At 34.3% G+C, this 13365-nt stretch overlaps 1 protein-coding gene and 1 long non-coding RNA gene across 5 annotated transcripts; both read right to left on the bottom strand.

The window, feature by feature from the left end:
• Positions 1-1450: 1450 nt before the first annotated feature.
• On the bottom strand, positions 1451-6274 carry LOC100776414 (TORTIFOLIA1-like protein 3). Of its 4 annotated transcripts, none has more exons than XR_005892044.1 (6): positions 5031-6094; positions 4607-4715; positions 3821-4371; positions 3179-3596; positions 2539-2811; positions 1451-1936 (listed from the first exon to the last, which is right to left on the bottom strand). XR_005892044.1 is itself a non-coding variant. In XM_003526997.5 (5 exons), the coding sequence occupies exons 1-4, from the start codon at positions 5829-5831 to the stop codon at positions 3186-3188; spliced, it is 1872 nt and encodes a 623-aa protein (XP_003527045.1). In that variant the 5' UTR covers positions 5832-6274; the 3' UTR covers positions 1451-1933; positions 3179-3185. The 4 variants fall into 4 exon arrangements, 2 of the variants coding, with proteins under 2 accessions (XP_003527045.1, XP_006581943.1); XR_001388661.3 differs by having other exon boundaries at positions 1451-1933; XM_003526997.5 differs by lacking the exon at positions 2539-2811 and having other exon boundaries at positions 1451-1933; positions 5031-6274.
• A 1649-nt stretch (positions 6275-7923) lies between these two features.
• Positions 7924-13365, bottom strand: LOC102666040 (uncharacterized). The gene is made up of 5 exons (XR_001388660.3): positions 12594-13365; positions 12105-12366; positions 11075-11382; positions 10765-10992; positions 7924-8247 (listed from the first exon to the last, which is right to left on the bottom strand). It is a non-coding gene; the product is annotated as an uncharacterized lncRNA (long non-coding RNA).

The following is a 13365-nucleotide window of genomic DNA, read 5'->3' as shown; positions in this document are numbered from 1 at the left end:
ATTTACGTGCCAAAAACAACCCAACTGAGGTACATAGTTTTTTTTTCCTATTTTAATTAGGCAAATATTTATTTATTACTAAAATGGTCAAAAGCCGATAGTTTGAAATGCAATTAAGTTAAATATTAAAAAAAAAACTTTATGATTCATACCTAGTTGGAGCAAGATGCCTTCATTGTAAAGGATGCACTTGGACATATTTTTAGAAATATTATTGGACTTTCATAGGCTCACACCATGTATCATAGGGAAGAATCGCATTTTGGATTCTTTATATTCAAACACTTGAATATTTTTTCTACATATTCTAATTTTGGCTAAACAATCTCTTTAATCTATCTATAAATTTTGATTCCTAGGCAAAATCTTCGAATCTTTCGCGGAGAAACAATTGTCGTTTATGCATGAAAGGAGTATCCTATCCTGCTTTGCATACCGGTTCATCCAATATGGCTAACTTTAAAATTATAAAAAGAAATGGCTGACTTAGGGTCACCACTCATCAATAAGAGCAATTGCAACACTGAGACGGCGTTTCATTCCCTCATTGTAACTTCCAGCTCTCACTTTGGCTGCATCTGTGAGTCTCACCTCTGCTAATGATGTCCTGATAATCTACATTTTTTCAGAACTCTAATTAAAAGGAGTGAGAGGCAACATTTCTAATAGTTAACAATTTCAAATAATACACACACATGCGCATGCACAATGCGCACACATAATCATTCATTCTACAGAACAAATTCAGGCATGGAGCAGACATACTGATTTTTTGGAAGCTGGGGACAAACTTTAAAAAATTCAATAATAGTGCATCCCACAGGATATAATCAAACTGATAGAGTAGAAAATTCAATAACAGCCTAACAGGTCAGTCATCTGTTAGTGAAAAGAGAAGGGACGGAAAAATCATTGAGTATTTTTTTTTTTTGTTACAAGGAGGCCTAAAGGCCCCAAAATCATATTTATTCACTCGTAGATATGCTCATATGCATCCAATATTCATACATGAAGTGGCGGTGGAAAAACAAAAGGGAGTCGTGGATGACCTTATAATTTATAAAAATTAAAAATAAAGTTGTGGTCTGATCATCCTTACAATTTTAATAGTAATAAGTATTAAGTCGTGTTACTACTTCACTATAGAAGTCTTGATTTACTCTATTTTAGAGAATATTTCATCTGTACCATTTTTTTGGGTTCATTTTCGCCTCTTTCTTGGGTTTCACAAATCTATACGATTTTAGTAATAACTATTTAAAAGTGTCCTTGATGGGTAAAAAAACCTCAGCTTACATTAGACCAATACGATCAACATTTCTGACACACTTGCACGTAATATGCAAAGATTGGAAACATGTTTTACTCGTATTATTATGCAAAAACCACATCTAACATGCAAAAGCTACTCGTATTAGCTTCTATATGATGCAGATTGGACCTGACGCAATGGAGAAACAAACATGCACTTAATCATCAACATATCACGCGTTTGCAGCCATACATGATGCAATTTTACACATCCGGATTGAAGTTTTCTAGTTGTAGCTTGTGCATCTTTATCCCATCTGTCGTGATTTTTCGTCTTTCAAACGTATTTCCAAACACAAAGTAAGCAGCCTGTGTTACATTGTTTCTCCTATGTACAGATTCACCCTCTACTGAAAATAGTAATATTTAGCCCTATACTCACTGCAATATGTTCCTGCCTCACAGTCAGCGTAGCAACCCAAATAATGTTCTGAGCACAACCTAGAATGTATTATAGCCAGCTTCTCCTTCTTCCAAGAGAGTAGAGTACTACTGGGTATTTTCCAAATATACGATATTTCCTGGCATAAAAAGTATATATTCTGATTACATCATTGCCACACTTCCCAGGAAGAGGGATTTCCCACCATGCAAGTTGATAATCAGAAGATCAAACTTTGATCTGCTATAAAGAAAAGAGAAAGAGCCAGTTAGCATTAGACGGTGGAACAGAGTAATTAGAACACGAGGGAAAAAAAACAAACGGGTTGTATTCGTCTGTTTCACTGATCTCAAACATTGCAATATTTTTTGGTAAATTAAAAAAAATCACATTTAAATATTGTTATTGACAGTTTCCAATTAATAAGTAGACTCAAACGTTATAATTATGAAAATATCTGATGATATGGAGGAATGGGAGATTTTCTTCTAATAAGAAAATAGAATAGTCTAAAATTAATATCAAGGGTGTAAAGATGATAACTATTCAAGCAAATTATGATGCACTATCATTGCATTGAATTATTTGAGTTATCATTCACAAGAAGGTTAGTAGGAATCTCTTATAAGAGATCAACAGCTATGCCTTCACTAGGTTTTGAGAATAATAACGAGAAGAGAGTTGTGTGATGGAGGAAATTTAGTGTCTAAGATATGATGCTTTTCCTTAATTACCAGTAAGCATGTGAATATAGAGATATGAATTATGATATTTCCCAATACCAAGCCATAATGACTGCCTAGTAAATGGGAGTATTGATTGCTAAACGAAGTAAGCAAACCTACTTTTTAAATAGGTTCTGTCCTCGAAAGGAATGATATCTGTCTTGAATTAGTATTAATCTGAATTTTAGTGATGAAGCTCTCCATCATCATGTACCCTTAATCTATACTTGTGAGCTTAGTTTCAGCATTCCTGACATCTATAGCGAATGACATGTAGTTATGGTGTGCCACCAGACAGAGAGTTAGGAAGATGAATGTTGGCCATGTTTTCCTCAAAATTTGGCATGCAAGTTCTAAAGGAAGTAACGAGTCTAGAAAATTCTTGTGCTATACCTGTATAAGGAAATTATGAGGAATGAGAATGAGAATGTGAGATTGCCTAATAAAAAATTCAAGGGGTGGACCTTCTTCACAAGGTTTTGAGATGTAAGGATAGCGAGGGGATGATTGTACATTGAGGAAATTGAAAGTTCCCTGCAAACATTATCTTGTAATCGTGTTTTAGTAAATTTGACTTCTCATCCGTGGACCCAAGTGTGTTGGGCCAAATCATGCTAAACTTTACGGGTGTTAGTGTGATGCCTTTCCATATTAGAATTTATGCAAGCATGTGAGCAAGGGATGTAGCATTCCCCAACAACCATAAGGTCACATTGACTACTAAATGGGGGTTATAAACTACTGATTTGAGAAAGCGAACCTGCTTTTCAAGCTAGCTCTGATCTGGCAGAGCCTGAAATCTCCCTTGAATTAATTTTAATCTCTGCCAGAGGATTAGTGGTGAAGCCTCCATCACCGTGGACCCCAAGTCTGTGGCTTGTCGACCTATTAGATTCGGCATTCCTGTTAGCTCTGTAATGACTGGAAGGTAGTAATGGAGTGCTACCAGTTCTAGAGAACCGGTACGATGAATATCGGCCCTGTGTTTTCTTCCAGAATTTGGAGCTTAAAAATTCAGCACCAGGCAGCATGCAACAAGTATGCTTAGGAGCATCAAACTTAGTTATCCTTCCACTTGATACAGCCAAATCATAAGAGATCTCATCCAATGCCAACTCAAGGCCATGCACACGAGTCTCTAAAGTACGCATTCCATTTTCAGAGCTCCCCATGAATTTCTGTAAAAAAATATGGTGGATATTGTCAGACATGTTCATCATTCAAGGGTTGGCACAGGCTACATATATGTATGCATACGAAAAAGGAAGAATTTTAAACACAGAATGGATATTAACCAATAACCAGTAAGCATTCTTTCCAAAAATATTGCAAACTTAAGTTGAGCTAAACAGATTTACAAACTTTGACCGGGATAAAGTGTTTTTCAGCATATGGAACAAACCTGTACAAGATCAAGCAGACTAGACTGCTGCTTCTCAATTTGAACTAATTGAGCACGAATCAAAGATAATTCCTCACTCTCTTTGTCATTCCTATGTAGATCCTTAGTTACATTACAGACAGGATCTGAGTCTTGACTCTCTTCAGAACAAGGAACCACACGAGATCCAGCTTTGGACCCACCAAATTTATGCATCTTGTCATCAGAATTTTTATCGAATAGAGCCCGTTTTGTTTCCGGCTTAAAAAATCTGCTTCTATCCTTTTTTCTTCTTTCCAAAACATCTTCATCCTTCTGCTGACGTTCACCACAATCAGAAACATTTGACACAGCAATTCGAACATCCCAATGGTTATGGTTCAGTTTCTGCAGAACACCTGAACTCATCCGATCGCCACTTAATGCACTCCTTTTAGCATTCCTAACAGCAGATGTATCTGGTGGAGTTGATTTGCTAACTTGGCTCGACTTCTTCCTCAATTTACTCATTACAGAACCCGGACTACATGAATTTTGAGAGACAGGAGGATAGCGCCCATCACTTGCATTCTCTGAATCAAAATAGACAACCCAAAACCAGATCACAAAAAAATATCTTTTAGATCAAATAACCCTACATCAACACAACCTTTATTTACCAAGATTTCCTTTACAAAACTAATAAGAAAACACAACAGATCAGAGTTTCCTAATTCAATTCACACAAAGTGATCCAACACTTGTTGATCACAGACTCACAGTGGCGACAAATACAAACAAACAATAGATATAGATATAGATCAATACCCTTTGAAGACAACTGCGATTGAGGAGGTGGAGAGAATTCATCCGAAACATCAGGAATCTGCTTCCATGCCTCCAACATCTCATTCATAACCTCCCGAACCAACTTTACCTACAAATAAACAAGACACAAACTCAATCCACTTCTAAACAATGCTCCAGGCCTCACAATATTGCGATATCATCACCACAACTGCAACAACATTTGCTCACAACTTCAACTTTTTATCAGGTATCATTCACCGGAGACAATCCTGATCAAGCTGGGCAATTAAATTGAAATAACTCCACGGCAGTTGATCCACGCGCTCAGTGCTAAAACACAACTTCAATTTAAAACCTCCTTTCCAAATTACCATAAATAGAAAGAAATAACAAAAGAAGAAAAACTAAAAAAAAAAAAAAAACAATAAAATCTTCTAAACACCTTATCAAATCGCCGATTCTCGAAAACCTTCAAGCATCCACCCTTGAACTCCGGCAAGAGGTCCTTCTCCACGCTCGCGAGCTTCTTCAACGCCTCCGCCGCGCCCTTCCTGGTGGCCCAGTCCTCACTCCCCAGAGCCTCCACAAGGCAAGGAACCAAATTCTTCAACGCGACGCCACTAGAGGCGCCGCGCGCCTCGACGACGCTTCCAACAAGCACCAGCAGTGCAGGCTTAGCCCTAAACACCTTGCTCTTGATCAGCCTCTCAAGCCTCGGAAGCAGCCTCGCAAGCCTGGCAGGGTCCGGATCCGGAGCCGCTTCAACCGCGGAGGCCAGACATAGCGCGGCTCCAGCCTGCGAGCTCGGGTCCTGCTCCGTGAAAAGCGCCTCCGCGAGCGGCTTGAGGAACGCGGCGGCGAAAGGCTGCCTCGTGACGCACGCCGAGAGTGCGCCGACGGAGTCGGCGCACGCGGCCCGGACCGAGGAGTCCGGGTCGCGGAGGCGGCGGACGAGGCAGGCGATGATTTTGGACAGAAACGGCGAGAGCGCGTCGCCGTGCGCGTGGGAGAGGGTGGCGACGAGGTGCACGCATTGCTTGCGGACGGGGGTTTTGTCGGAGGAGTCGGTGGAGTGGATGCAAGAGAGGAACACTGGAACCGAGTGTGGGTCTATGGTACGCGCGATGGACTCGAGCTCGGTGGCTCCCGCGGCTTGTGTGTCGCGGTCTGAGAGCTTCGTTAGGCACGTGAGTACCCTCTGCTTTATGTTCTGCTGCGATTGGGAGGTTTTGGCGTGAGGCATTGTCGGGGGTAGAAGTGGAACGACGGAGATTATTGGAGTTCCGGCCACATTGCCGGAGCGACGGTCAGCGGTTGGGTTTCGCGGTATGGTATGGACGCATACATTCAATGCCACAACGCGCTCTTGGCTTTTTAACTGCCACACTGGGAAATGGGGATGATTATGCGGGGAAGGAGAACGACGTGTCGTTTTCTTGATTTTTTTTAGGTTTGCCGTTTGTGTAGCTAAAACGACAGAAGATTTGCGGTTTCTTTCTTTCTTTCTTTCTTGCTTTTTTGTTTTTTATGTTAAACGCTGCTAGAGGTAAGAAGATGTATGAACCATGAAAAGTTATTTTTACGTGAGAAGAGATACAATACAGCATATATTGAAGAATAGATTTTTATTATAAATTAAAATTAAAATGTTAAACTTTAGTACTCCATACTATTATCGTGATTTGTTTCCTAAAAGGTTTCTTGCTAGTGCCCATTAAGATATGTGGCTTGTTGTGGCTAAAGTGGGGTTGAAGGAAGTTGGGTTTTACTGAGTGGTGGTGAAGTTTCTAAATGATGTCACGTGTATAGATATGGCTTCTTAAGTGCATATGCTAAAAGTGGTAGCGACCCAACACCATAAAGGAGTAAATATGTCCTCGGGAACAATGGCAGCACATTTAGTACTACAGCATGGGAGTAATGTCCTCAGAATTTCGTATTGCATAGCCGCGTAGAAGAAAATTATTATGAGCCTAAAGTAGATCATTAATGCAAAAGTGGGTTGAGATAAGTGATTATGGATCTGAAATGAATTTTGGTTCTATTGGAATGAATTTATCTTTAATATTTATACTATTAAATAAGAAAATAAAATATATTGAAGTTTTTTCATAAATTAAAATTAATAGTTTAAAGATTTCAAATAAAAAAATCAACAAGAAAATCAAATTAAAACTCACTTAATTTTCAAACTAAAAACTAAATAATACTTAATCAATTCCAAAAAAAATATCAAAAGACCCAGATCGTAAAGAGATTATTAAGCTGTAGGGATAAAATTCCAATTTAACTTATAAAATAACATTATCTTTAAATTTTAAAATGATGAATAAATAAAAACAGTTTTTAAAATAACAGATAAAAATGAAAATAATATACTTAAATGGCAGGAATGTTTTCGTTAAAATAAAAAAAAGTTCTTGAGGGATGGAATCCTTAATCATGGGTAATGGATGACATTTAGGTCTAACATTGTTATTAATTAAAGTGTCACGTGGTGATGCCAAGGGCGTTGCCATGCAAAAGTTACTATTTTCACACTCAAAGTGCTGAGAGTTTTACTACACAGGCTTGTATGATTGCTTTTTCTTATGGCTGAGCTGTGTCTTTGTCGGCACCAAGAGGGAAGTATTAATGGCTTCAAGTGGTCAAAAGGATTTTCCGCATCATGCTAACAGAAAGTTTATAGCTAGGTGCAGTTTGTGGTGTTTGTATTTCAATAATTCATATATATATATATATATATATATATATATATATATATATATATATAATTAAAATAAAATAAAACTATAAATATTTAAAGAATAATACTTAGATTTCGTCTAAATTTATAATAATTACGGAGTAAAAATGACCAACAATAAAAGAATGGATCTTCACGTGAAAACATATTAAAATGCCTATTAACCAATTTAAACAAATGGATAAGAACAACTTTCGAAATTTAATTTATATTCCATTCATAATTAAAGGAAAAGTCATTTATCAGAATCCTATGTCGTAGTTCTTTTTTTCTAGAAAGTATACGCTACTTTAAGTTACAGAAATGAACAATAGCAAGTGTTATCAATATTTAAAACTAATATATTCATCAATATAGTTCATACTTGACATGATGTAACTCCATGGCAAAGAATAAATTAAAACTCAGATAGGGTTTATCAATGAAGATCTTAGTTCATGCATGAAAACAGTATCATTAATCATTTCATTAATAACAGTTGTAAACCCTTTCAAGTATATTAATGGTGAATTAATAGTATACTATTATTATTGTTCATTAATAACACTTGCTAGTAAAATCATTCTGTAGTGTTATCAATAGTTCTAGTATCATTAATCATTCAGGAGTATAATTAAGATGAGCATGGTAATTCGGTATATTATTGTTGTCTTAGGTAAGTGAGATTTGGCATTCGTTTGGGCAACCATTGTCATTAGTAGTGAAATTAATTAGCTGTGTCTTATCATAATGAAGTGGATATATCATACTATATATTGTACTTAAGCCACATAGAGTAATCAAGGTGCTAATTATGATTCAATGTTGAACCTACTCTACTCATAGTGGGTCTCAACCTCCACACCAACCTTTCTTCTTTAAACATACAAATAGTTGTAAAGAGCATCCATCGACGGAAAAAGCAGGCCTAACTCTGAAAAAGACAATCCAAGTATTTTTGTAAGTTGGGGGCTATCATTCATATCAAATAAATATGAATAATGAACAGTGTGGCATGCATATGCAATTCATCACCTTTTTAACTAGGGTAGAAAAAAAAGTGGATAAACAATAGAGAAAGGCCAACACTGTTGAAGTTCATTTTCATTTTTTTCCCATTATGCATTGGATTGGAAATTGCTTGAGTTGGTAAAGTGTGACAAATTGAAGAGCGATTCGGCAAATTAATTTGGTCCCAATTGGGATTTACAACTGTCGGTTGGACCGAAAGGGACAACCACGGTTTGAATCATTAATATGCTTTTGCTTAGCAAATGATCAAGTGTAGACAAAAAAATTTAATTATGGAAACAAGTTGGTGAAGAAATTAAATTTACTTCCTTGCTAGTTTGAATTTTTGGTTTTTGGTGAATTTATTAAACTAATATGTTTGGTAGTTTGAATTTGGTTATGAAATGATCAAACAAGTAGCAAATTAAATGCATCTAACACGAATTATTCAACTCAATCACGTTATGGCTTATTATTAATTAATTAATAAAAATGAACCCAAAATTCAAAAGTAAATAAGGTGCCGACTACGGAATGTACAACTAATGACGTAAAAACCCGGCTTCATAATCATTAAGATTCGCACAAGATTTGTTTTAATTTGTTTCCTTACCTGAAAACTATGTTCTAACATGTGATGGACATGCACGTCTAATCTAACTTTCAAATACTAGAACGTATTTGAAGTCTTGAACTGATTACATCCGTCCTGAACCAAGATCTAGGTGGCACCAATCTTTGGCCAGGTGATAAACTTGATGATTGCGAATTTGCAATTACAATCATCAACAAAAGATTGAAGTCAAAGGACCACACTGATCCCCAATTTTGAATCGGTGACTGTGGAGTAGTTGCATATTAATATATGTATAGGCAGATTGAAGGGTAAGCTTCTAAAACTTAAGTTTTAGATACTAATAAAAATTTACTTGTTATTAATTTTTATTAATCGAAAATTTCATATATATATATATATATATATATATATATATATATATATATATATATATATATATATATATATATATATATATATATATATATATATATATATATATATATATATATATATATATATATATATATATATATAAATAAGAATATCTAATATATAACTCTTTGATTTAATTTTTTTTATCAAAATTTATTTTATATTTCACTTGTTTTTGGATTGACTATTACTACAAAAATCAGTTTCAAAATAATTCTATGTGACTTTTCACGAATCAACATTTTTTATGATAATTTTTAAACTGTCTTACAATTTCAATTTCCATATCAATTATCTTCGTAACTATTTTAAAATATGTTTTTTTGTTTTAAAAATGTTAAAAAATTGATATTTTTAAAATGATTATTTCAAAAATAATTTTTTTAAAAACTATTTTAGAAAGTAGATTTTCTAAAACGATTTTTTTAAAATCATCTTAAAAAGTATTATTTTTCAAAATGTATAAATGGATGAATAGATAGAATCACTTTTAATTTCACTGTACAATACTATTATAAATAACGTAGAAATGTTTAATGTTGTATAGAAAGGTACATTCTTTGCTATAATCAGGTAAAAATTGGTAGATTAAAAGGAACAAAGTGATTGACATATTATCTCATAAAACTACTCTCAACTAAACGAGAATGATCATTCCTTGAGTTTAAGGTTTAAAGGCCCTGAATTTCTGTAGTCTTAACTTCATTGACAAAGTGAAAAAGCATTTATACCAAAAGTTGGAGTGGCTGCAACCAAAATAACTAAATGAAGTAAACAAAAAGATATAAATCTAGAATAAAATGCTTCAACTTTCATTTTGTTCTTTTAACATTTATAAGAATACCCTTTGATACCTTTTGTATGTCCATAACTTTTAGATACGTACTTAAGATTGGTTTGAAAAAATGTTTTCAGTTTTTTTGTTTCACTTTTAAAATTCATTGTTTTTTATACAAATTTTTTATAATAAAAAATAAATTAAAAATGTAGTATTTTTGTGCTTAGATGTGAAAACAAGTGAAACCACAAAACATTTTATAAAAATAAATAATCCCTTGTATTTGTTAACTTAGGTTGCCTCGGTTACCAACAAGGGTTGGCTTTGTGTGAAAGTGATGTGGCTAGTTCAGAAGATTTTGGCTTCTAAGCACAAATTCTTCACTTAGGAATCAATGAGAGATAGATGGCGATACAAAAAATATATACAAGCAGAGTTGGAAGCAGAAAAATCATATCCATTAATGTGGGTAATATTTGTTTGAGCCCCAATATCTGGATTTATACCTCAAATCAAGCCAATAAAAAAATTTATAACACTAAAGGTTTGGTAACTCATCTTTGTCTACAGATATATCGAGTAAAAATAAATTATACTTGTGTTTAGATGACCCCAAAAAAAGTAGGAACTATGAACTAGTTTTAAGAAAGGGGAAAATGCCAGATACTCACCTAGACCCAGTAGCTACCGAGTTAAAAAGTTGACAGTTAGCTTTCCAGGTGAAGGAGGATTTTGATTTAGTAAAGAAGGTAATGGTCCAGCTCTGGCCAAGGAATCGACATCTGCTGCAGATAAAATTTCCACACCTTCTAGACCTATCTGTCTCTTGATCAAGTCCAAGTTTTCGTTAAGAACCTCAATTTCACCAAATGACAATCTCAAATCCAGGGCTTTTCTTCCTGCCAAAATTTCTATTTTTTTTACTAAAAGGTAATTGATAAAGTAACTAGCAATGAGTTAGCTCAATACTTTTATACTTACTGAGGTAGGAGGGAGGCCATTCATGGTTTACCAATAGACAGCAACCCTCCCTATTTCAAACTTAGCCCATGATGGAAGCTTGAACTTGTAAACAATGATTGTAGATAATGGTATTGTAATAATGTTATCCAAAATTAACTTTTATTCTGGAGAAACAAAATTTTTTTAAAGCACAAACACTCCAACTTGAATATCATCCCCACCACCTACCTATTCATTATTTAATTTCCATGCTCTTTTTTCCCATTTCACATGCTTTTTCTTCACAAGGTAACTTCTTGGTGACGAAACATTGAGACAAGGACTAGCTGCATGAGAAATGATAAGTGTTACTTTTGAAAGAGCATATACTAATCTAACTCTTTTGATATGCAAGATAGTTCGCACTCATTTTCTCTAATCATTATTGGTCCTTTGTAGTTACTTATAAGATTTAATTGGATGATACTATACCAAACTGATATTGTTAATATGGAAAATCGACATTCACATTCAGATTAAGATCTAGGGAAATGCTTATGCAGAAACCTAATCGAAGAAAAATATAAATATTTTCTCAGAGACTATAAATTATTAAAGGATTCTGTATTATCAAATTTAAATGAATGATTATAGCAATCCAGTAGCTACTTGTTATCCAATAATTGAGAAATAATTTAAGGAAAGAATGTTAAAAAGTCAGATCAGATAATAAGGTGTTGGCGAGTATTTGTTAGAACTTATAAGTGAGAACATAACATGTTTTAGCTTTATTAAAGTTCTGATGCAATGTCAATATAATGATAATTTATTCTGATTCCCACTTTGGTGGAGGAACTTTCTTCTAGGACTCTTAATAGAACAATAGCCGCAACCAAGAAAGATATAATTATATAAAAGGACCCATAATAATAAAAAAAAAACTATCCATATTTATATGACATGGTTCTTTGCAGCAAATCCTAAAGTTTCATATAACATAGCATATTATTGTAGACAAAGATGCAATAATTGTTAAATAAACGCGTATTAGATAATAAGAGAGACTGACCAAGCTTGTTTGAAATGGTAGGAGACACAGGCAAGCATGGTTGCGTGGAAGATGCAAAGATTGACGCATTTGTTGAAGTCATGAATCACACTATTTTGGTGACTCCTTGCTATTGGATTGGAATAAGGATAGTGATATCTAATACGCGTTGTTGTCAGTCAAGGAGTTGTTGTTCACTGAGACTTACGACCTTTCCGGTGGCAAGAAAATTGGCTCCTTCTATAGATCCTGTGGTTAAAGCCCAGCACGATCCACATCTACCCTGTATCCAAATTATTATGCATAAAACTAAACATCCTAACCAATTTTTTTGAAATAGTGTGAAAAATTCATAAGGCAGTCAAATTACATTCTTCTCATCATTAATTAGCTAAGGAAATAATTGAATTTTTTTTCAATACCTTTTCCTTTTACACCTCTCTTCCTTCTACCTATATATATCTAGCTCACTCTTTTATTAATTAGGTGCAAGAGCATGACAAACTTTACCGAGAACAATATTTGGAGCAAAGTTGGAGCCTCCAATATCTAAGTCTGGAGCAAAGTTAGAGCCTTCAGTTTGAGGTCTGGAGCAGTGTTGTCCGAACTATGCTGGTGAAGTACTGAGATGTAGAGAAACTAGAATAGTCCTCCAGAGTTACTCTCTGGGGCTGTCTTGTGCCATAATGTGTTGTTCAAAATTGGGATGTGAGTTGATTAAAGGAGAAGATGATACAGAAGATGATGGTTTTCTCTCTTTGATTAGTCTATATCTTTTGTTGTTCTCTCCTTCTTGTTATTGTTTCTTCTGCAAGTTGCTTCAATCTCTAGATCCGATGGACCAAGATTTTTTCCTGAAATTATACCTCACATACAGGAAAGCAAACAACTACAATGCATGTTATCAAGATTAAAGAATTAATTATAAAATAGAAATTAAAATAAAAAATAAAATAAAGAATGATTAAAGAAAGATTTTTTTTGAAAAATTAAATAAAAATAAAAATAAAAAGTTAAAGAATAAAAATTAATTGGTTTAAAATTGGAATATCCAAATTACCAAGTACAAAGAACAAAGTTCTTGACAACAATACTAAAAACTTGTTAATCGATTGACAAGTGCATCAATTTGTATAAGTAGTAAATAAAATGGAAGTCCAAGTGTCAAGTCTACAGGAATTTTATTTGTACATAAGTAGGTGAATATATAATTCTTAAACAATAGATAAATTGATTTAGAAGGTTGTGAAAAGAACAATAACATAAATTGGCATAAAATTAA

This window comes from Glycine max, chromosome 6 (genome assembly GCF_000004515.6).
Source record: "Glycine max cultivar Williams 82 chromosome 6, Glycine_max_v4.0, whole genome shotgun sequence".
NCBI classification, from domain to species: domain Eukaryota; kingdom Viridiplantae; phylum Streptophyta; class Magnoliopsida; order Fabales; family Fabaceae; genus Glycine; species Glycine max.
The sequence above is the reverse complement of the archived record's forward strand: the minus strand, read 5'-3'. Positions and strand labels throughout refer to the sequence as shown.

Bases quoted from the DNA above. Each gene is read 5' to 3' on its own strand.
- LOC100776414 (XM_003526997.5), bottom strand. From the start codon at position 5,831: ATGCCTCACGCCAAAACCTCCCAATCGCAGCAGAACATAAAGCAGAGG. The intron at 4,372-4,606 runs GTATTGATCTAT...ATTTTGATTCAG, and splicing joins ATCGCAGTTGTCTTCAAAGG to AGAATGCAAGTGATGGGCGC. The intron at 3,597-3,820 runs GTTTGTTCCATA...ATTTTTTTACAG, and splicing joins GTCTGCTTGATCTTGTACAG to AAATTCATGGGGAGCTCTGA.